The sequence below is a fragment of the Anser cygnoides genome, chromosome 4, assembly GCF_040182565.1.
Source record: "Anser cygnoides isolate HZ-2024a breed goose chromosome 4, Taihu_goose_T2T_genome, whole genome shotgun sequence".
Lineage (NCBI taxonomy): Eukaryota > Metazoa > Chordata > Aves > Anseriformes > Anatidae > Anser > Anser cygnoides.
Genome location: NC_089876.1, coordinates 78,459,545 through 78,484,025, shown reverse-complemented (window position 1 = coordinate 78,484,025; position 24,481 = coordinate 78,459,545). Strand labels below are relative to the sequence as shown.

Sequence of the window (24,481 nt, the reverse complement as noted above, 5' to 3'; positions counted from 1 at the left end):
ATATTACTCTCATTCAGGATATTTGGGACTGTTTGTGAAAGTTGTTACCAGGAACATGTGATTGTAATTATGCGCATGTTACAGTTCTCTTGTGTCCATTTTAGGTCTTTTTCCTCAAAGCTTATAACGCAAAATAGAAAACTGTTGGACCCAATCCTATGAAGGTTGCTATAGCCATGTTTTCATGCAGTGGTATAAAAACAACTATCAGATAAAATGACAGAGGATAATTTTACAGTGGTACTGTGTAAACATTAGAAAATAATAAGTTCATCCCCTAAAATAAAGATTGTGTAATGATAATAGGGCAAGGAGATGTTTCCTTTTGCTTGTGCAGCTTAGCTGATACAAGTCAGTTAGAAAACAATATTTTCATTCACATTTTGTTAATGAAAAGGTCTTTTTCTAAAAATGTTTAGACAGGCTTCATCATCTACAAAGAAAAAGTATAGTCAGTAAGTAAGGAAGTTTCCAAACTATATTGGTGAAGCAGTGCACAGAACTGAAAGATTGGTGAAGTGACTACGTTATTATATAGCAAAATTACTACATAATAATTGTAAAATCTGAAACGGTGGGAGTGTTTTGTTTGCGTTTGGTCCTTTGCTCACAAGTCACGTAGGAATGGTTGTAATGGATCAAGTCAAAAGCCAGCCTAGTTGGTGTCTCCAGTAGTACCTGTGGAGGCCTAACACATAGTAGCAGTATCTTCCCCAAATGCTTCCCTAGTCTCCAGTAGTTGCAGGTCAAGAGCTTTCTAAACAAATGAAAGTTTTTATGTATTTTAGTAACACTGCAGATCACTTCCATGAAGTTGACTTTATTGTCCTTGACCTAATTTGTTGCTGAAATGGGTCCATGGCCTGCAGGCAGTGCCTCTGCCACATACAGCATTTTCTGATCTCCAAGTACTGTTGCTCGTTAAAATAATATTTAGCAATATATGCCAGAAGCAGTTTAGAGATAATGTTGACTTGGTGTCTTAGCTTTTTTACGTATGGATTTAATTTATATATCACCATTTTTACTGCCATATTCTGATATTAAATATTGCAATTAAAAGTGCCTAGAGTCTGTCCTAGTGCCTGGAGTAGAAGATAAGTGATTTGGTTGTCTCGTTGTCAAACTAAATAAATAGTCATTAAATTCCAGGTGCCCTCAAAAGGTGGTACTTATTGTGGTTAAATGAATAAGTGTGCACTCTTGGTGGTTACTCTGCATAAATACGTGTAAGTCTTCAAAAAATGAGCTCAGATGTGTTTGACTCTAATGTTTATAACCACTAAAAAGAGTAACAACCTTTATAACGTAATTAATGTCTTTTAAACTTCTCTGACTTACAGAAAAGATAATGATACCATCATGCATGATCTTCACTGCAAATCTAGAATATTTCAAGGTCATGCTGATTTCTGTTGCCCACGAAGATGATGACTAAATGCATTTAATCGTACAGTATGGACTGGTAATAGAAGTTGCATTTGGTTTAACACTATCATACTTCCCGTATTAGCACAACAGTACCTAATGTTAAAGTTATTCTGTAGGGAGTAGAATTTTAGCTCTGTCTGCTTACAAAAGTTGCTCCAACTTAAGCAAAAACTGATTTATTTTTAAACTGATGTAGTTAGTTTTTGTGGCCATCTTTTGACTCTTTGTTGTGTAAACTGGGAAATTGTTTTGGTTTAAATTAATTGATGTCTTGTTTTAGGCTGAATTAAAAGAATATAAACTTTGTTTTTCTGCCAACATAATATAAACTAGAGCATTTTTCTTTTGTAGACAAAGGTCTTAATAAGCAATATTGTAATACTCTCTCTATAGTCTTCAGTAAGAAATAAGTAAAAATAAAGTTTCTTCATATATTCTGTTGACATCTTCCCATGGAGTGGGATGCCAAGAATTCCCCAAGACAGCCTTATTTGAAAACAAGTTAAAGCTCTAAAGGCAAAAGAGAAAATACAGCAAACAAACTAAATCCTTTTTATGTCAGAAGTTTTGGACTTCTGAGAATTAAATGGGATGAGGCTATTCAATTTATATTCCCCCTAAAGTGTAACTGGTGTTAAATGAAGTCCCACTTAATCCTTCTTCTACCTGCCAGTCAGCCAGCCTTTATACAGCATTTAGTGTTCCCTACTGAGTTGTGCAAGAGAGGTGCACAGCTCTGTGTGCCTTAGAAATGCCTGGCCTCTGCACTCTCGTCTCACTTGGTGGCTGTAACACACAACCTCTGAGCAGAGGGCTGGGGATGCTCCTGGCTGGCAAGCATGAGGGTCTGCCCTCTGCCTCTTCCCTCAGGCTGGGAAAGCGGTAGGGTTAAAATACACTGAAGTGTCTTTTGGCTCTACATGGTCTACATTTCGTCATAAAAGGAATAGTAAAGTTTTCATTTAAAGGTTATATATCCAGTTTGAGGCTAAAATGAACTTTATAGTTAAAAGTTAGTTTTTCAGGAAATAAACATGACGATAATGGTGATAATTTTGAAATATGTATCTATATATTGAATAAGTACATTCAGCCTATTTTGTGCATAGTGTTTAACATATATTAACACATAGGTAAGGCCAAAGTCTAGAGGTATTTTGCAACCCATCCCCACAATAGCCAAGAGCAAGAGGAGCCTATCTAGCACACTGTGCTGTTACTTGCTTTACACATAAAATCTCAAAAGTGATTTGTACCCAAGGATTAGACAGGCTCCCTATTCACAGTGGTGTGTGGGCTGTCTGTTGCTTCCTCTTCTTGAATATTTGTCTTGACTGAAGGGGAGAAGGATCCCAGCATATTGTCATTTCAGAGATCAGTCAGGGAGCTGTTTCATGTAAGTGTTAGGCTGTAGTTCCCATGTGGTTTTCCTTTCTCTTCTCATACACAGCAATCAAGTTGCAAGCGCACAGTCTGTGCCTGGAAATGGTTTATTCCAGAACATTTGCTCCAGCATTTCCTTGCTGATGGAAAAGGCTGCTGCTTCATGGCCAGCATGGGGACCAGCAGAGGGGGGCACTGGAAGTTGAAGGAGACAATCCCTGTCGGCCTGCATTCTCTCTTCACTAATACAGCGTGTTTTAGCAACAAAATTCAGGACAGGGTATAACTGCAGTTACTTCCCTGAGGAAAAGAAGGGTTTCCAACCTTCCTCATGCCAAATAATCAGATGGACTCAAGCAACCTGGTACAACCTTATAATAAACTCTTTCAAGCCAGCGGTAGCTTGACTGTCCAGATAAGGCCTCAAAGAGGCTGCATTGCCAGCTGGGCTGGTAGGCCACACACTGAAGTAAGTGTTACACCTTGCAGTACAGGGGGAGCAGCCTGCAAATTTTGAAGGAATTTGTGGTGTTTGTTTGTTTTCCCTCTCCAAAAAGTATATTCTTCTTTAGGAAATATTACACATAATGGAAAGTTTCCATGGTTGAGCAGAGACATGTTTCCATGAGGTACTTTTGTTACAGCTGGAAATGAAATCTACCTGGATTCCTTGATCAAAAGTATTAGGAATTTGTTTGCATAGGGATAATTAGTTTTCCTCATATACTTTTAAAAAAATGATTTTCAGAGGAGTTTTTATGGAGAGCAGCCCTGAGAGAAAGGGATGTTGGTTGGATGGTGGCAGCAGTGTGCACTTGCAGCCCAGAAAGCCGATCGTATCCTGGGCCACATCAAAAGCAGCGTGGCCAGCAGGTTGAGGGAGGTGATTCTCCCTCTCTGCTCTCGTGAGACCCCACCTGGAGCCCTGGGGTCAGCTCTGGGGCCCCCAGCACAAGAGGGACAGGGACCTGTTGGACTGAGTTCAGAGGAGGGCCATGAAGATGATTTAGAGGGCTGGAGGACCTCTCCTACAAAGGCAAGCTGAGAGAGTTGAGGTTGTTCAGCCTGGAGAAGAGAAGGCTCCAGGGAGACCTTACAGAGGCCTCACAGTACCTAAAGGGGCCTACAGGAAAGCTGGGGAGGGACTCTTTGTCAGGGAGTGGAGTGGAATAATAAAGGAGTAATGGTTTTAAACTAAAAGAGGGTAGATTTAGATTAGTTACAAGGAAGAAATTCCTCACTCAGAGCACGGTGAGGCACTGGAACAAGGTTGCCCAGAGAAGCTGTGGATGCCCCATCCCTGGAAATGTTCAAGGCCAGGCTGGATGGGGCTTTGAACAACCTGGTCTGGTGGGAGGTGTTCCTGCCTATGGCAGGGGGGTTGGAATTAGATGGTATTTAAGGTCCCTTCCAACCCAAACCATTCTGTGATTCTATGATAATGTTTAGGATGCAACATAAATGTGACATAAAAATGCATCTCTGTGTGCATCATGATCTCATCACTGTGGGATATTAAGAAGTAGTATTATTCAGCTATAGGTCTTTGCAAATTCGGTTATACAGAAATTAGAGGAGGAAATTAGAGGATTACCATCTTTGCAAAGGCAATGGGTCAAACTGCAATTGTATACATGGTCTTCTGATGGACTTCAGGGGGGTTTCAAACAGGTGGGCATCTGAGCTGTCATCTCCCTTGGTTCATTACAGAGCTACAACATTGTGTAACGGTGTGAGAGAGACAGGGATGAGGGATGTTAGCAGTTGTCAGAGGTCTGCGTTAACTCCAGTGTCCACCGGAACCTAGTCATTCTTTGGGATGTTAGAATATAAAAGTGCAAAATGAAAAATAAGTTTGTATACAAAATTTCTAGTTTTCAAAAGATGTGGTCCATATGGATAGAACTTCTGCAAATGGTTACATGTGTTACCTTATTTATACATTTAATACAGATTTCTATTATGTTCAGGTTCTTAAAGTGGTTAAGTACTTTGATATAATGAGGTATAATGCTTTCTGTGACTGATTTTATCGTGGATGGAGGGAAATGAAATCTTTAATAATTAAATTTCTCATACCATTAAATAACAAAAGACCAGCTTTCTCTTTATGACATTACGTGATCACTTATTAATTTTTTTGTGACTGGAGTTTGTTTACAAACATTTTACCAAAGTTTATTGATCATATTCTCTAAAATGATCAGGAAGTTTTTCTAAAAGGATTCAATTTTTTTTTTCAATTTCATTTTTTTTCTCCATAATATATCTGCATTGCATAGAAAATCTCTGTTTTGTCAAAAATCTGAAAATACTTCCTTCAACAAAATTTATGTTTGTATTTTAAATCAGTAGTTGATTTTTTTTCTTCTCATTAGGCCAAAAATTATTCTTTAGTATTTTGTATTAATAAAATGAAAAAATCTATGTATACTGGGGGAAAGAAATGGGCAGGAAAGTCAAGTTTTCAGTCAGCCTTTGGAGAGGGAGAGGTGTGTAATGCTTATTGTAGCATCACTAATTCAGTTAGAGTACATTTGCATGCAGTTTCTGACAGTGAGACAGTGATTTACAGCGAATTTAATATATCGATCAGACTACAGAGCATGTTCTTCAACCTTGCTGTATTTTCAGAGCATTACAAAATACGTGCAGTATAATGATCTGGAAGATAATCATGGCGAAAACAGCTTCATGCTGTAGTTATCTCCAGCTGCTAGAATGGCGTATTTTAAGTTTTAAAATTCTTTCAACCCTTCTTCTCCTAAAGCATTGAGACTAAAAAACTATAACAGTGAATATAAATACTTTATTTTCAGTGTTCCCTCTGGTCAAATCAATAGTTCAGTTTAATTACAAATATTCATTTTTAGGATAGTTATGTAGGAGTAATCACCAAAGTTGCATACAAGTTGCTCAGTTATTAAGATATATACATATATGTATCAGACATATGTATCAGTAACGATTATCTTTTATCTTTCCTTACTTTGAAAGGTTAGCATAGTTCTAATCAGCTTTCAAATTAAGCATTTTTTTAAAGTTAGCTTGAATACAGCTGTCATCCTCTTGGTCTTACTTGACCCATCTTGAAATACATAAAAATCATGGCAAAACTGATGAAGAACAAGTGATTCTTTCCTTTAGAAATGCAGAATTGCTGCTTTTATTCATGTGCTTTCTGATTTTTATATGTATTGCAACATTTAGAACCAATTTTATTTTTCACGTATTTCTCATAAACTAACCTTAACAAGGTTGAAAAAAGCTAAAAATGAAAAGTTTTAGAAAATTTAGCTACAGTAATTGTTGCTACTGACTGAAATAACTTGGCCTAGGTTTTCTGAAAGCATTATTAAAGGTGCCTTAAATACAATGCTAATTGCTTTGAAAACATTGTCTAAAGCTGCTTGGTTTATGCTTTGCTCTCTTATGAGAGGTTCTGGTAGAACAGGTGACATTTCTTTCCTGTGTCACATCCTGTCTCATGCCACAGGATTACCATTTTCTGCTTTTCTTTTTGTTCAAAATAGTGAAAGTAAGTGGCTTTGTTTTCATAAGCTGATGCCTTTAAATACCTTGGGGCCTAGTTGTCATGAAAGGGAAGCATTTAAAAAACAAACTAACATTCTTCTCTGAGTGATCATTATATAAATTGTTTATATGCCTGTGTTTAATGTGTTTTAAAAGAGGAAATCCAAGAAGAGGGCTGCGTTCTGCCCAATGATTACAACCCCCCAGTGTCCAATTTTGTTGCATTGTAGGTCCTGTGTATTATCTGTCTTAGGTTTTGTTTTCTTGCAGTGCATCCACAGTCTAGTTGAAAGCTTTCTTCTGCCACATTTATACTTGGCAAATATATTTATCAAAAAGATACAGAACTGTATGTTTCCAGCAGGAGTCAACAGACTTCTTTTACTTTTCTAATCGAGATGTTAGATTTGGTACATTGCGCAGATTTCATTCAGTTTTTCATTTGATCTGTTATATCATCCCAGTTTCTTGAATTGCTGAAATTCTGTATGTTGCTTTTCATAAGGAATCTTGGCAACTGATGAGCTTTGCAACCATTGTGACAGTTTCAGGATAACTGGTCTATTAAGCAGACTTGCTTTAACACGAGAACTAGGCCCTTCTTTTAGAATAAATAAATTACATTTCCTCCATTAAACTACGGTGGGTGGTTTTCAGAACCTGTTCATTTTACTTAATATTGCATCTCTGTGTCACAGCTTGTCCTTTTGTTAGTTAACACTCCATGAAATTCTTGTATAGATTGTCATAATTCCTCTTCTTACATCTTTTAATGAGTGCTAAAATAGTTAAAAAAATGTTAATGCTTAAAGCATCAACACTGGCAGCTGAGACATCCGTTTGCTCTTAGCAAAAATGTGTCAGGCTTGCTTTTAATCCATGCGGCTATCCTCATAAGGCTTACTCTGATGACATTTGTAAGGCTCTTTGTTGTGTTGTAAAAATCTTGTTAAACTTACAAAATCAGGGATTTAACTGCAAAGAGGAATTAGCTCAACCTGAAATACAGGATTTATAGTAAATGAAATGATTTTATACTAAACGAAAACATAAAGATACATGTGTACATTTTCATACTGTTCTTTTTTTTTTCTTTTTAATAACTACATGCTATTTTTCTATTTTTTTTCAGTGATTAAAGGTGTGTAATCTAGCTGTTCCTGTGTGTATGTGTACACATAACTGCATTATGATGCACTGGAAAGCAACAAAAATCTATCAGTTAAAGAAAAACATGTCAGGGTTATTACAAGTGTTCTCCATGGAGACTGCTAATACAGCATAAATTTCAGAATGCCCGTTCACATTTTTTTTTAATCAGTTAATTTTATTTGGAATGTTTAATTCTTACCAGATAGATTTCTGATTTTTTTGGGCTGTATCAGCTTCTGTCTTTTCTTTTTTTTAGTACTCAGTGTGCTGAACCAGGCATGGAAGCTAGAGCTGGAGGGTCTGTCTGTGCTTGCACATCACTGGCTACGACTTGAGAAGCTGCTTTTTTTTTTTTTAGAGAGTTAAGATCAGTAGCTCAGTGGGCCTCTTCCAGTCCCAAAACATTCTTTTTCTAAAACGTTCTTTTTTTTCTCTCCCCGACATTTCCCACAACGTGTGTACCTTACAGTGCACTGATGACCTGTTTAACCTGTGAGTCTTTATCCAGCAGGCATGAAGTAAGAGCTTCCTTTTTTCACCATGCCAAAAGAGTTCGCAATTGAAGGCCATCTGCTTTGACATCAGTACCTCAATTTACTTTCACTTCAAAAATTGGCCATTTATCTCCTCTGAGAAATATTTTTTTATTTTCTGTATAGCAAAAATCTTTTACCAAAGGTAAAGGTCGGACAAACGGACTTCTAAGCACACATTAGACTTAATGAAGGCATTGAATGTAAGTATTTCTGGCATTTAGTCAGCATACAGAAGTTTATTGTGTGAGGACCTTGGTGGGAGGGCTTTGGTTTCAAATGAGTGTTTGTAGAATATATGGCATTTTGTTTACACTGGATAACACTTAATGTTAAAATGCTTGGGGGACAAACGCAGTCTTTCCAAACATTAAATTGCCTGATTATTTTTCCCATGAATTTTTATTATGTCAGTATAAATGCAGATTAATAGTTTTTTTTCTTCAAGTTGCTGACCCTAAATAGCCATGAACTTGCACTGTAATAAAAAGTTGTTTATCTTTTGAGTTAATATGGAAGCTATATAATTTTCATTCACTGTTGCTAAATATAGAGCTGTTAATAGATCACACAGCACTGCTAGCCTGCAAAAAGCCATTCAATGATAGTAAGAATTACAGTATACCACTTGTGTATTTAACAGCAGGGGGGAGAATTATTTTCTTAGATACAGACATATTACTCTGTTTAACATCTTTCATAAATCAGCTGCCCTTGAGATTTGCTACTATACTAATCTTACCAGATTAGCCTCTAAATATTTCAGATTGTTAGGTAATGGCTTTTATTAATATTTGCAAAGTTCTTTTTACTGTAACTGAGAGGCTTTATTGTAGAGGGCCCCCAGGCTTTCATGGTCTCAGGAGAATAATACTTCACATGATGAAGTGCAAGTGTAAGGAGCAATTCCATCTTTAACAGTACTGCCTGAATTTCTGGCTATGTGAGCTCTTGAGAGGTGAGTGAGGGAAAGAGGACACTTGGCTGCACACGGAGGAGCAGTGCCCATCACCCCTGGCAAGAGCCAAGTGCTCTGTGACTGGCATCCCTCATCCTGTGCCTGAGCAGACGACAGAGGACCAGTATTCCACGTGCTGTTGACTGTTTCACTCCACACAGGGTGCGTCTCTGCACAGCCTCGTCTGTGGTCATCTTTCAGCTCACAGACCCGACTGGGACACTGGGCTTTGGTCAGCCAGTGGCAGCCTGTGTCGTTATCCAGCTTTCCTACTAGGTTTCACTGATATTTACAAATGGTTGTTTTCAGAGCAGAAGGGAAGCTGATGGTGTATGGTGGACAAACAGGAGCTGTAGCCATAGCAGTATAATTACAGCACAGACTTAAGCATGGTTGTTTTGTTATTGAGCTTAGTGTCCAGAGGCTACAGTTATGACTATACATAAGATCTCCATAAAGATTTTTAATGCACTTCTGGAGTTGAGCATTGGAGTAAAGCACATCTGTGCCTTTATTTCACTCTTTGTGCAGGAAGACAGAAACTTGAGGAATCCATCTGCATATTTCAACAAATACGACACTGACATTTGTTTTTGTGTCTTTGAAACCCATTTTAAACTTGTACTGCTGATGAATGAATCCCATAACTTACTAAAAGTGCAGTAGTTAAAGACATCCAGCTTCACAGAGTTACTCGATGCTTCTGGGAATCCATAGATCTTAATCTTTTAGCACCAAAGGGAAAATGAATGTCTTTAACTACGTTACCATTAAATAGATTGTCTCTTTCCATGCCCTGTTAATAAACACAACAAGTGGGCTTGCAAGGTCTTTAATGAGTGGCAGTTTAGCACTTCATGCACAATCATGCAGCTGCTGTGCTGTCCATGGACCATCACTTCTGTTTCGTTGAGTCTTCTCAAATATTTTGTCTCAGTGAACTGAGCTAATTCAGATACAAATTTTATGAAAATTGTCACTTCAGCAGCTTTGCAAAAATAAATATCTTAGGTGATAGCTTTTAGATATGATTAACTATCTTCACCCAAAGGAATTTTTATATGACTTTGTATGTTTGACTTATTTCTTTATCTGGAAGAATTTGATTTTCATTGCAAGTACACTGCAATACAGTGTTATTTTATATTTTTTTCTTTGAAGGCGGAAATCTAGAAAGGGCACGATTAAGTTGTTTGTTGGCATTATAGCAAGCAGTGTTCTGTAAAAAGACAGAAAATATTATAGTTGAGCAAAAAAGTCCTGCAAAGGAGATCATTTTTATTTTACAATATGGTTGGACCTTGCCCAATCTAATGGGTAAGTACAAAACTAATAAAGCCAATAGAAGTTCTCCCTTAAATTAATATAATGATTATCATAGAGTGACAAATGGAAACTGCTTCAGATGAAAATTAGTGCAGAAACCGCAGGGAAATATTCCTGATCTTTTGTAGGTTTGTAGTATTTCTCCAGTAGAAAGAGCTGTGTGCTTTCTCAGTTCCTATCAGGTATTGCAAGTAGTTTGCTGAGGAGCAACAACTCTGTTGTTAGAGGTTTGTTAAATATATTCTCTGTAACCCGCTGGAGGAGAGTGACCATAGTGCTGTAGCAGGTAGGAGAAAGAGGTAGGAGCAAAAGGAATATATATATATATAATATATATTTATATATATATAATGTCCTTTCAACCATATAATGTGGCTGTTCATGACAGCACTTGTGAAACACTCAGGGATTATCCAACTCCAGTTGATAATGATTAGATGTAACTAATCTTTTCAAAAAAGATAAATGGGACCGTTTTCTACTGTTGAATGCTTTTAGTGGCTCTGGAGGAATAGGAATTGCAGCGTGGGTTACTGATGGGAGTTCTTATATCAGATGAATAATCTTTGTAATTGCTGCCTCTTGGTTTGTCGTGCCTGAATCCTGCTTGATACGTGTGTGCAAAGAACTGTATATGTTTGAAATGAATACACGAATGCTTTTTGTAATGAATCATTTCTTAAACTTTGTGAATAGCCTCTCAAACTGTCACCACAACATCCCTTGTCTTTTCCACTGCAAAGCTGACTTGCAGACTGCTTGCAGGCAGGAGGCAGAGCCAAGGTCTGGGCCATGCTGCATTTGCCTCTGTGCTGTTGTGCACCCTCTACTCCAGCTTGTCAGGCTGGCATATCTTCACCGTGGATTTTTCTCCATTGCCCATGCTTATTTGGGATTTTCACTTAGCAGATTTACTGGCATAAAGCTGTATTTGAACTGACCAAAGAATCCAACATAAGCGCTTGCCAAAAGACAGTTTTGATCTTTTCTGGCTGCCTCAGGCTGTTTTCCTTTTCAGAGACAATCACAGGCATGTGATCCTGATTCAGAAAAGGATTTGTCCTGTCTCACTTGTGTGAGTCAGACATTTGTGAGGAAAGAAAGAAAGAATGTGGTCTTTGAAGAATATATCTCCACGGACATGTTAGGCTGCAGTTTGGCTATTAAGAAATAAGCCTCACTTGCCTGAGAAAAGCATTGTCCATAATCTCAAACCCCAGTCCTTTTCTAGTTGGGAGGGAGCTACACTGGAGGAAGAAGCCCTCTTTTAGACAAGGGCATGAGCAAGTGAGAGCACCTCCTGTTTTAGGCAGGCTGTGAAGTTCCGGAAGCCCCTTCCTGTAGTGCCATATTGGTCTGCTTAGTTAGAGGGTTGTGACAGGTGCCTCTATCCAAGCTAACACTTCTACTCCTGATAGTTTTGATATGCTGGGTGGTGCTGGGCAAGGTGTTCATCTCCTCTGACATAGGAATAAGCTATGGCTCTTTATGGTGCTGCTGCTAGCTATATGTAATAGCTCTAATAGTACGTCTACTTCAGTCTGTATATATATGAAGTATTTATTGCAGGTTTAAATATAGGTATTCCTAGCAATACAAGTGGTAGATGCAATTATCCGCAAAGAGAGAGAGAGAGAGAGAGAGAGAAAGGGATTTGCATTGCTGTGAAACAGAGGCAATGAAATGCAGCTTGTGCTTCTCCTATGACTTTGTTGCTTCAGGATCACAGTTTTAAAACTGTGCCTTAATGAGCATAGGGCCACATTGACTTCATTCTTACCTAGGAGATGACTTTCTCATAAATGCACATAAGAAATAATTCTGTGTTAAAAAATACAGTGATAATTAAGGAATACAGTCTTTGCTTCAGCTGGTTGCCAGAAAGCCTGCCGTAGCAGTGGAAAGGGAGTGAATCGTGAGAACTCAGTACGTATGTGTATTAAATGAATATGTGCTGCTGACTATTCTGCAGCTTCAAGCTCAAGCCAAGACTGTCTGTTGTAATACTAAAGTAATATTTTAAAGGTGGATTTCATTTCTAAATTTTAAGAATTAATGCTTTTCTGAAATGTCTTTAGAGAATTGAAATATCTGGGTTTCTTTAGATGCTTCAGAGCTCTTTGAAAAAGCAGTTGGCAGCAAACATCTCGCCTAGCGAGAAGTATTTGGTAGCTCTGAATATCTGTACATGATACGGGAAATCTAATATGAAGGCTTATGTCTGTCTGAGTAGAATGTTTTTACTGAGCAAGGAGGAGAGGATTGCTACTTCAGCTCAAAAAGCATTCACAGAAAAACTATGCTTTGAGTTCTTATCTTTTTCAGGAACAGGCAGTTGCTATCAAAGTATCATTTTTTTGTATGTTGAAGTCTTAAGAAGTTTAAAACTTTCTCATAGAGGTATATGCAAAATGTCGTAGCTACACTCAAAAGTTCACTGGTTTAGGGTGATGTTGCATCTCTGTGATGTAACCAAGGGTCCATACTAAATGCCATTGCTAATTTCTGCGCACTCGGTCATCACTAGTATCTTTGATGCTACTGTATGAAGTAGTGTACTCAAACCCAGATGTTTTTGTGGTCTCTGTTCTGAGCTAGAAGTTTCAGGATACTGTTCTAGGCTAGTACTTGGTGTCTCATCCCACATTTGGTTTGCTTTAAATAGCAGACATTTGGGGATATTGAAATTTGAACTCAAAGAACCCAACTCAAAATAAAGGTCAGGAAAAAAAAAAAGATACAAATAAATAATGTGATGAGTGATATTCCCTAGAGTTATTTGGAAATGCACTAGTACAAAGATACAAAGATCTGGACGATTTCTATTTCTTGCTGCTGCATCACTGTTATCATCTGATTAGTTGTATTACACTTCTGGTGTGCTCCAGGTTTTCAATCCATTACATTTTAAACTACTTGACATTTACACTATTTGATGCTGATATACTAATCTATATATCCCTTTAATGTCTATAAATATGTTTTATCATAGCAGCAATGTACTGTCTTGGTCTTTTTTGCTCAAGGCTTGCACGTTGTAAAAACTAAGACAAATCTAGAGTATAGAACCAGCCAAAACCACAAATTCTGATTTAGACCTACTTGGCTTTTCTGAATCATCACGAGCTCTGGGCAGAGAGTCAGCCAAACTGGTTTTCTCATCAGTGTTGTGTAAACACAAGATGTTTCCCTGGGCTAAATATTATTAAGTAAAGAAGTCATGTTTATTTGAAAATTTTTTAAAATGTCACACGTTGTGTGAAAAATGAATAATATATAAAGCTACCTTCTAGGGAAATCAGCTCAGTTTTGAACACAAAGTAGTTTAGAGTACCCTTATTTTTTTATTTGGTTCTGTAAGTGTTTTGGAGCAGGGTAGACAAAGCTTCTTTGCATTGCAGGAAAATTAGCTTTGGGAATTGCAATTTCTTTTCAAGTTACTAAAAGAAACCACACACATTAGGTCATAGCTCTACCATGCTATGATTTCAATTTTTAAAATTGGAAGTGAAGGTTCTGCAACTGACTAGTGCATTCTGGAGAAAACTTCAGATGCATAGGTGTATGTAGAAGTGGCACAAGGTTGTAATCGTGAGAATGCTGTAAGTTTGTAAATGCCAATGACTGCTTCCTTGACATCCCATCTTTTTGCTTCTGGCACCTCCTCTCTTGCGCCTTATATCTTTCAGGAAATCCCCCTTCATGGTGATTTAATGAGAGTCAGTTACCTTGTTGAGCTGTCATATCCCCAAGCACTCATTTCTTTTCTCTTCTTGACGGTCCTTGCTGTCTGTAGGTCTGGCCGAGCACCAGCAGCCAGGCAGTGTGTGTGTAGTCTCTTCATTCTGGTCTTTCAACTGTGCTGTTGGCTGCCACCATGGGTATTCAGTATTGACTGATAGGCATCGATCTGCCAGTAGATTCATCTCCTTGCAGCTCTTCACCACTCGTGTCGTTGAAGGGGATGAGAGTTAAGAAGATTAGAGGGAAATATAGATAACACACAATAGGAATTGAGTGGGCATATAGCATATTCCCTTTTTGACCCTGTTTGGCAGTGTCAGTTAAGAGACAGAAGCTAGTGATGGAATCAGAAATGTATGATGCAGCCGAGTATTACTATTTTTTTTAACAGAAACGAAGTCTTCTTTACCAAAGTCTGCCAGCTTTTCAGTTAGAGCTTGCTTTCTTCTCAGACTGATGCAGTTGTAAGTCTATAGGCTTTAGCTCCCTGATTGTCACCCATATTCCCATATTCCTGTTTCCAGCTGGCATATCCCTTACCACAGTACACGTCAGCTGAATAGCAAGTAAATTCTATTCTCTTTTTTTTCTCGAAGCATCTCCACACGCATCTAGTTTTAGTTTGAAGGTTTTATTTATTTTAGCTACCTGCTTTCATAAATGAAATGAAATGCTTTCATTAAGACCTAACTAAACCTGTAAGAGTGAGCTTGCCATTCTCAAAATTTCTTCTCTTTTTACATGGATCCTTTCTTGGTCTTCCGTGCACAGACATCCCACAAGGAAAACACACTGCTGTTTGGTATAAGGTCTGAATGAGTGTGTGGAATAGGTATTGTATGGATTCTGTCATATAAAAATATTTGTGTACTCAGAATATGATTTATATTTTCACAGCTGTGCTGTTACTTTGCTTAAGGAGTCTCAATAGGAAATGTGGACTTGAATTGTTTTACCTAAAGAGTAGTCTCAAGAGTATGGTATGGCTATTGTTGTTACTCAGTTGATCTTATTTGATAGGGAAGGGATAAGCAGGTGTTTTGGTGTGTTTTTTTAAAGGTACTCTAAGAGTCACACCAAGCTGTTTCATTTTCTTTACGTACAATTGTGGTGTATTACTACAAGCAAGAGTATGTTTCAAGAGAACAGAAAGCTGGTTTTCCAAGGAGGGATGTACTGTATTTCTGTGTAGTTGTTTTGACTGCATTACAGTGAAATTAGAATCACGGAATCATTAGGGTTGGAAAAGACATGCAAGAACATCTGGACCAACCATTCCCCTACTGCCAATGTCACCCACTAAACCCTGTCCCTAAGCACCACGTCCAACTTTTCCTTAAACACTCCCAGGGACGGTGACACCACCTCCCTGGGCAACCCATCCCAATGCCTGACTGCTCTTTCTGAGAAGAAATGTCTCCTCATTTCCAACCTAAACCTCCCCTGGCACAACTTGAGGCCGTTCCCTCTCTTTCTATTGCTAGCTATCTGCAAGATTAGTTACTGTTTGGGCAGTTAACATGTTTAAATGTTTGAAATTACTATTTCATCTAGACTAAAATTTCAGGCATGTAATTAAAAGTGAGACTAAGGAAAAAGAGAGACCAAAAAAAGCAAATTGGGCACTATATGCAGTGGTTTTAATTTAATTGAAATTTCTTTTTAATGGTTAGTTAAAGAATCTAGAGCTATGAACTGAATGTGCAGTTTTGTTTTCCATTTTTTAATATAGTCAAACATTTTAGCAAAGATGATGCTTTCTCTTTCAAAATCAGCATCTGTTGTCTGATTACAGAATTTGTTATCGTAGCCCTTGAAGTTTGTTATTCTACTGAATTCTATGGTTAATTGAGGCTTGCTTTTGTTTTTTTTTTTCATTTTGTTTTGCTTACAACTTCTAGGATGTGGTGCTGCTGGGAAAACAGTTGTATGACATTAAGAATACCATTCTAAGATAACCCAAGTCCAGTGACTGGATTCTCCTTTGTATGCTATTTAAAAGATTGATTGGAGGCTCTGCCTAGGAAAGAGGGAGTTGAATAATATTAATACAATATTTTTAGACAAAGTCTGTCTGTGCTTTTAGTATTTGTTTAGCTATGATTCAGCACGAAGGGCAAAGGCAAAGTGCAGTGTGTGTATATCCTATCCTATACAAGTAGGAGGTGATAGGAAATGACTGCAGCATTCCTCTGTGGGTGTAAGAAAAGCAGAGTGCCTTTAAAAGTAACTGTACAATGACCTGCACATTGCAGTCTTTGTACAGTGATATTGCTTAACTCACCTTGTGAAGAAGACACTTCTTAGGGTGGAGAATTTAAAACCAAACAGCCAAAAAAAAAAAAAAAAAGAACACAGACATAGATGCAATACCAGATTTACAGTCTCAAAAAATCAAAGTGAGACATTAAAGGCATGAAAAAGGTGACTGTTTTTTATCTTTTTCTCCCTTTCAATAGTGCGGCTTCATGACAGCATATCAGAAGAAGGATTCCATTACTTAGTCTTTGACTTGTAAGTATGTCTTTTGCATATGTTTAGCATGTTGGGAATGTGGTATTCAAAACACTTAGATGTAAATACAACCTCACAAGGTTAATGCATGAATTTGGTGCAAGGAAATGGACAAATAAATGTAAATAGAGCTAGGAGGACAGTAACATATTTGGTCATTTGCATATGTAAAAGCTAATTTTTAAGGGTCACTGTAAGAATTCCACACTAAAAAAATATTCAAAGTAGGGATACTGTTGAATTGGACTTTAATATAAAATGTAGGTGTGTAAGTGTTGTGGTTTAACCTGGCTGGCAGCTAAACACCACACAGCCGTTCGCTCACCCTCCCCCCTCCCTCTCTGGGATGGGGGAGAGAAACAGGAAAGTGAAGCCTTTGAGTTGAGTTAAAGACAGTTTATTAAGACAGGAAAATAATAATAACAATAACAATAATAGTAGTAGTAGTACTACTACTACTTATGTGTACGAAACAAGTGATGCACAATGCAATTGCTCACCACCCGCTGACCGATGCCCAGCCTATCCCCGAGCAGCCGGCCCCCCCACCCCGGCCAGCCACCCCTATATATTGTTTAGCATGACGCCAGATGGTATGGAATACCCCTTTGGCCAGTTTGGGTCAGCTGTCCTGGATCTGTCCCCTCCCAGCCCCTGCTGCACCCCCAGCCTGCTCGCTGGCAGGACAGAGCGAGAAGCTGAAAAGTCCTTGGCTTGGTGTAAGCACTGCTCTGCAACAATTAAAACATCAGCATGTTATCAGCGCTCTTCTCATCCTAATCCAAAACATAGCACCCTACCAGCTACCAGGAGGAAAATTAACTCTGTCCTAACTAAAACCAGGACAGTAACTAAAAGTTGCATGCTATCTGCCAAAGCTAAACCAACATACAATTCAGAAAAAGGAATTCACTGCAAGCTGGTTGTCTGATAAAGGAAACATAAACAAATGTGGAGGAGTAGCAAATCCTCAGTGCTACACTGACAGGTAAGCCTGATTTCACTAGAATGAAAAAGATCATATGAATTTTATTGGTGATTTATGGTTTACTGATATGTAGGATTAGTTTCATTTTGACTCTTTCCAGAATACGAAATGCCCAGCATACCGAAAGGAATTGTCTTTCTCATTTTGCTCTATGAATTTGAATCCTGTGAGCTGTTGGAGCATGTGTGTGTGGGAAGGGGATGGTTACGGAAAGGGGTAGGTGGGGACGAAACCTTGTTTCTTCCAGATAATGCTGTTTAGTAAAACAACATGACAACATGAACATAGATATAGCAGACTCTTAACTTTGAAACAAAAACACTAATATTCTTCACAATTCCCTGTGATAGGCAAACTTTTCCATTCATATGAAAAACTACTGCTTTTGGTTCTGCATATGGGCAGACATGAATGGTAATTTTCTTGCAAAACTGACATATTTAGGTAAAACAATTTGTTTCAGTTGCATATTTTTCTATGGCCGTTTATGGATGTGAGAAATTCTCACCTCCTCCTGCCCCCATTAAGAACTTTCTTAGGCCCGATACATTTTTGCTGGTTAGAAAGAGAATACATTATTGCCCTAGAACTGTGAACCAGCTCACTTCCAAGCATGCAAACAAAAGTACATTCAGTTTAGGTAAGTTAGAACCCAGATCTTCCACAATCAGTTGCATGCTTTCACATTCAGGTTACCTTCCGTTTTATTTGCTGACTTTTAAATCCCTGGGGACTTTTTCTAGACCAGATTTTAGACTAGCAATACAAAAATATATAAACACATGGTCTGTCTGCAGTGAAGGCGTTTCGGGTTCAGTACTCTGATCTGAACTGGGCACAACAGGAACTTATATATGATCTGTATATATCCCAGGCAAGTGTTCTGACTGTTGGCTTAAAAGCAGCTCTAGGGCACAGTATGCATACATGTTCTCTGACATACCTATTTTTTTTGTTGTTTTGTTTTTCTTTTAAATGAAGGGCTACAAAGGAAATCTTTCTGTGTGGAATTGCTGAAATGTTCTTAATCCTGAACACTTCCAATAAATGCATTTTTACCTTAAATTGAATACCTAATGTCTGCTATATCTCAGGAGATTATGATTGCAGTATGAACTAGAATGAATTTGAACATCGGAGTTGCAGATATCAGTATCTATATCTGGGTACTTGCAGAGTAAATAGAAGGATGTGTTCAGCAATAGGAAATAATATATAACCCAAAGGTACTGTCTTGCCAAAAACAGATTGCGTACCAAGCATTCTGCACTGGACAGGCACTTCCTCTATTTCAGTGTCACTTCCATTCAGGAAAAACATACAAACAGACTCATACATCTGTTGTTCCTCCAGAGCAGTCTGCACATTTTTGTTTTTCAGTTTCTTCAAATACGGAAATAAGGAGGGCTTCAACATATACGTAGAGATTTTTACTTTTTTTTGTCAAAATTATTTTGCAAAAAAAGAAAATGTCTAAATGGTAAAGGTGGTAACTGTACTGACAGATACTTATCTTTGGTAGATAAGTATCCTAATTAGTAAGGATGGCTTTTCACAGTTTATTTTGCATTCAAGCTAAGAAAGTACTGCTTTAAATAAGAAATTACGGCGTTAATACTCACTAATACTATCGATTAGTGAAACTTCACCTTTAATGTCGTTATAAATGTGGTTTAGTGGCTTGTTTAAAAGAAGTGCATAAAAGAGCTGCCACAAAAAAGGTGCCATATAGACTTCTTTAATATGAAGACCAAGTAACGTGCTTTCATTTTTTTTCCAACTAAAGCTCGACTGTGGTGTAACACTGTCACTCCACCCACGCATACCATCGTGTTTTTTATCTTAATGATTTCTTTCAGACTGTGTGGGATTCAGTGCTACTGTTTCTTCAGAAATTTCCTTAAACTGCGTCCCACATAAAGTGCAGAGGAAGAGTTCTTTTTCTTGAATAGAAAAAGATGATCATTGTCACATTCTATTTTGAATTTCTAATAATCTCTTTTTACTAAATGTTATAGAGATGTCTGCAATCTGAAGGAGAAGGTTGAAGGAGAAACCTCAGTGATAGTTATGCTTCCATATGGAGAGAGAAAAGTGATTAATGTTCCCTGCTACAGGCTTGCGTTTAGGTGAAGAGTTCTAATGCCAAAATGGAAAGGTGGAAGTCTTAAATTCCACTTGGAATTTGGACATTTAACATTGAATGAAGTGCTTTCTGCTAGAAGGAGTGTTTCTTTTATAGAGGTGTTCCTGTAAGAAGCACTGCGTATGGGAGAATTATCTACACTGAAGCTGACATGCCATATATATGTAATTATGCTTCAGTTGCTGACTCACTGGCCCTGGACATACAATTGAAATATGTAAATGGCCGTTTAGTTCTGGAGGATGGGGGTTCGTTTGTACTTTACTAGGCAAAGCAGTGATTATCAGTGTCTCCTTGGTGTCACTGCCAAGGAAGAGAGTCATCTTACTGATCTACTGACATGATCTTCCCTACTTTAAAAATAAATAAATAAACTAGCCTTCTGCAATACTTTGCACAAGCAAAGGACTCGCACCTGTTATGTTTCTCCCACAAGACACAGTGATTTCTGAATAATGAGGTGTGCACAGTAAGACTGGCAATGAACTCCGTAAAGTTTCTAATTCCTCTTCCCTTACAGGTTAAAGCAACTGTAGTTAAGATTTTCATCTCTTTATCAACCTGTTTCAGTTGCTAAGCACGCGTGAGATTGTTTTCAGTATTAATGATGTTATGTGAGTTCAAATTCAATCAATTCTGTCAGTATTAATTGCTGTATCTGAATGGAAACAGCTGTAGCCCTTGAAGACTCTTTTGTGCAAGTCCGTGAGATTCTCTTTGCTTAGTGTCTCCCATTTGAATGCACTTGTTGACACACAACAATTGGTACATTTAGAATCCTGGCGTCGCTGCTGAATTCCAAGTGGAGGGACTGTAATGTGTAGAAGGAAAATAAATACCCAAAAAAGCCTAGTTGCAGAACAATCTGCCTACAGTAAGTGTCTGAACCTTTGTGTCCTTTTCAGGAGGAGAAAGGTCAGAAATAAATGTTAAAAAAATATATTAACACTGCCATTTTTGTAGGACCGTTTCCTCCCACCTTCATTATGCTGTTTAAGAAATATGAGATGTAAGCCAAGAGGAAAGAAGGTTAATGTGATCATCAGCAGAGGCTTTTTTTTAGCTAGCTTTGCTAATTTGGGTTTTCATTTTCTCATATTCAAAAAATTTCCTTACAAATTGAATGTAGTACATGAAGTAAATATTTTTGTATATATTGTTACGAATGTTTCCAACAAAAAAAAATGTGGCATTTAATATTCTAAGCACAGTAGTTTTTTTTTTTAATTGATTGTAGAAAGTGATGTCAAAAAGTCTGTGTTTTAATATACCTCTTTGGAAATTAAAGAGAAATAACATCCTTTGTATGTGGAATCCTTCTGCTTGCCTCTCTGTGGCTTTTCTGAAAGATATTCCTGGAGAGGCTTGTTATTTCTACATGGTGTTCGTAATTCTTTTGTTTAAACAACCCCATGTGCTTTTTTTGCTGCTTTTTTAGCATGCTTTTCAAGAAAATTACACAAGAACAAGAATAATTAGTGAGAGCCCGTAGCTTTTAATTGGTACCCTGAAAGTCACTGGAGCCCGTTATCATGAAGTGTCCCATCATGAGCTAGGAGCTCACTGAAGACAGCAATGTGTCTGTATCGGAAGGGCACTGGGATCCATATATTTCCTCTTTTAATCACTAGAAGATCTAACTGTACTGGGAGCTGGCTTCTAATTTAAGGACATAGACTAGAATCTATGTGTGATTTTTTTTTTTTCCTGAATGGTACAATATATCAGTTATTTTAGCTTAAAAAAGAAAATGTTTAACTGAAGCAGCGGTCAAATGATAAATTACAAAAGGCTATTAAAATAGGATTTACTTTAATTTCAGAGATCAGCCTTAAGTATTTCTGATGATCAGCAACACCCCCAAAAGTTCTCATTTCAGCACACCTCTCTCTGTAAGGCAATTTGATGCTCCTGCTAGTCACAGAGCAGTGCCTCTGAGCCATGCATTCACTGAAGAGTACATGATTCTTTGATTTAGTTGATGGCCTTCACTAAGCAAGGAAAACCTCGTAACTAAGGATCTCTTGTATTTGTGTATTTGCATTCATGCTAGCTATCTCAGGTCGTTCCCTAGTCATCATGTTCCAGAACTGTGGATAGAGGGAAAAAATCAACCTAGCGAAAAGATGGCTAATAATGAGTAGAATGCTTTGAAACCACTTTGGTATTAAACTATGGAGAATAATAAGAAAGTTATTGGTAATGGCTCTGTTCCTTATTTATAAAATTAGTAAATAACATAGTTTGGTAAGGATCCCTCGAGGCTATCTGGTCTAACCCCCTTCTTGAACCAGGTCCAACTGAATCAGGTTGCTCAGGGGTTTGTCGAGGCTGTAACACCTTTGGGGATGGCTGTACCTACTTAACATTTCTGTTGTTCCAGTTTGTCTGTTGCCTTTCATGCTGTCTCTGTGTGCCCACCCATTAGGGAGCTGTACACAGCAGTGAGATCTCTCCCGAGCCTTCCCATTTTAGTGGTGAATAAACCCGGTTTTCTCAGCCTCTCCCTGAACATCATGTGCTACAACTCTAACCGCCTTGGTTGCTCTCCATTATACTCGGTTCCGAACGTGAATATTGGAAAGGGCAGAAGGGCAGACTTGTGTGGTCTCATGAGTGCCCAGTGGAAGGGAAGAATCACGTCCCCCAGCCTGCTGGCTGTCCTATACTGGGACACAGTTGACCTGTTTTTGCTGCAAGGGCAAGTTGCTTGCTCACGTTCAGCGAGCAAAGGTTACTAACACTGCTGTGAAGAATTTCTCAGGCAGAGGCTCAGAAGATACACACGTGTTATGACTTCTCTTAGTCTCCTGCACTACCTGCCTTTGTTACAGCCTTCTTTACGTTATCTGTCTTTTAAGAATTATTCCTAATGTATCCTTCAGAGTGACAGCATTGGAAATACTGAATACTTGTTTGCTTGTCAGTGAAATTCATCTGCTCTGTTCTTGTTTTTATTTTTTCATCTTTTAACAGTGGTTAGCAATGCTAAGCAAATGTTTAGTGTCAGCAACTATGAGTGCATTTTTCCTTTTTTTTTTTTTTTTTTTTTTGTCCTTGAGAAGAACATGCATCAGTTTGGTGTTCTCTCCCACTGAAACGCACTTTGATGACAAAAGCTTTTTCTTGGCTTGGATCAAAAATGAGTGTTTCAGGGAAGAATAAGATCAAAGGATGCTTTGTTTTTTCATACATCACAAAGTAAGAATTAATCCCCTTTACCAGAACCATAGTAGAAAACATACATGCAAAAAAGAGGTATCAAAGACTGTCAAAATACGCGTCAGTTAAGCATTTTGTGTTACAACAATCTAAGTGAGTTTCTGGAAGGTAGAAGGCAAAGAGAGAGAAAGTATGAATTAGGCAACCTGCTATTTTACCTCCTACAGATTTTATTGCAGACTTTTGCACAAAATAGAGTTGTTACCTGAAAGTACTTATTTTCCAAAGTCAGTAAGTTATGAACTCAGAAAAAGGATGATATAGCACAAATGTAAATGGAAACACACATTCACACAAAAAAAATGTTTTTCTCAAAGCAGAAAGGGGTTATGTTACTGGTTGAGCAGATCATTTCTGTCATCACCTAAGTGATTGAATAACTGAGATCTATGAGGAATTGTTGTTAGTATAGTGAATTAGAAATGAATGTTTTGGTTTTGAAGATTCCAAGTATCCTCATTTTTAATTTCCTAATTGTATTAAACTTAATTGTATTCAGTACAGATATTCACTGTAGTATAGATTTTTAAGCATCTTAATATTTAAGCATCTCATAACCTACTCCAGCTTTTAACTTTGGGACTTCATTGGGATTATATTGTGTAATATGAAAGCTCACTACCTTCATAAACAGTAATGAAATATAACCATTGATTCCCCGATCTAGGAGTTACTGATGTTGGCGTATCAGTAGGATCAAGGTTTTGGAAAGCAGGAATCAGGCTGACTCGTGTTATGTTTGGAGGTGCTCTGTTTAGGCTGTGCCCAGGGGTATTCCACATTGTGTGCATTTTCAAGCTTTGTATCAGTTTGCAACAGTTCAGCACAACACTTTAAATATATGAAGATTTTAATTTAGCTATGAAAGTATACCAGTGTGTTCCATAAAAGAGAAATGTTAGAATATACTACTAGGAAGATCCTCCTGTTTCTTCGAGTTCATTCTCTTGTTGACACAGGCAGACAGAGTTTGTTGTTGTTGTTTTGTGTTCTTTTAGACAGGATTTTATTTGGAAGCTCATTGATCTTCATCTTAAAAACTGAGCATCTGTCTCTGTTACTTTACTAAAAACGTCTTCCTTACACCACTTTTATAATTGTTACAAACCCTCTCCTGTTTAAGCATATATTTATACACAGATGCTGTATGTTCATTTATTATTATATCAATATTGCCCATTACAACTCTCCTCTATGGAGAGCATGGTTTATGATTTTTGTCATCAGTATTTATTTTTAGCCCCCTTAAATACTGTTTTGCCAAGCTAAACTGACTTTGCTTCTGCAAGAAGGTAAGATGAGTAAGTGAATGGATAGCCTAGTATCAGTTTTCTCCTCATTATGGCTGTTTCAATCCCCATTTTGAACACAAGTGACCAGAACTGTGTACAATATTCGAGGAGAGGTTTTACAGCTGTATGTAAGGACATCACTGTCACCCTATTTCAAATGCAGTCCAAGACTGTGGCAGCATCCTGCTGGTGATTCATTATGGACTGTCATCTTTTGATTATAACAACACAGTTTTTTTTCTTTTTAGCTACTTCCTA

At 37.8% G+C, this 24,481-nt stretch overlaps 1 protein-coding gene across 21 annotated transcripts in view; it reads left to right on the top strand.

Annotated features, from left to right (window-relative positions):
- The window catches only part of CAMK2D (calcium/calmodulin dependent protein kinase II delta), a 255,729-nt gene that overhangs the window by 106,526 nt on the left and 124,722 nt on the right, over window positions 1–24,481 (top strand). For all 21 annotated transcript variants that reach the window (XM_066996891.1, XM_066996892.1, XM_066996896.1 and 18 more), the window contains one exon: window positions 16,521–16,575. In XM_066996891.1, coding sequence (XP_066852992.1) covers window positions 16,521–16,575 — 55 coding nt within the window. The remainder of the gene's footprint in view (window positions 1–16,520; window positions 16,576–24,481) is intronic.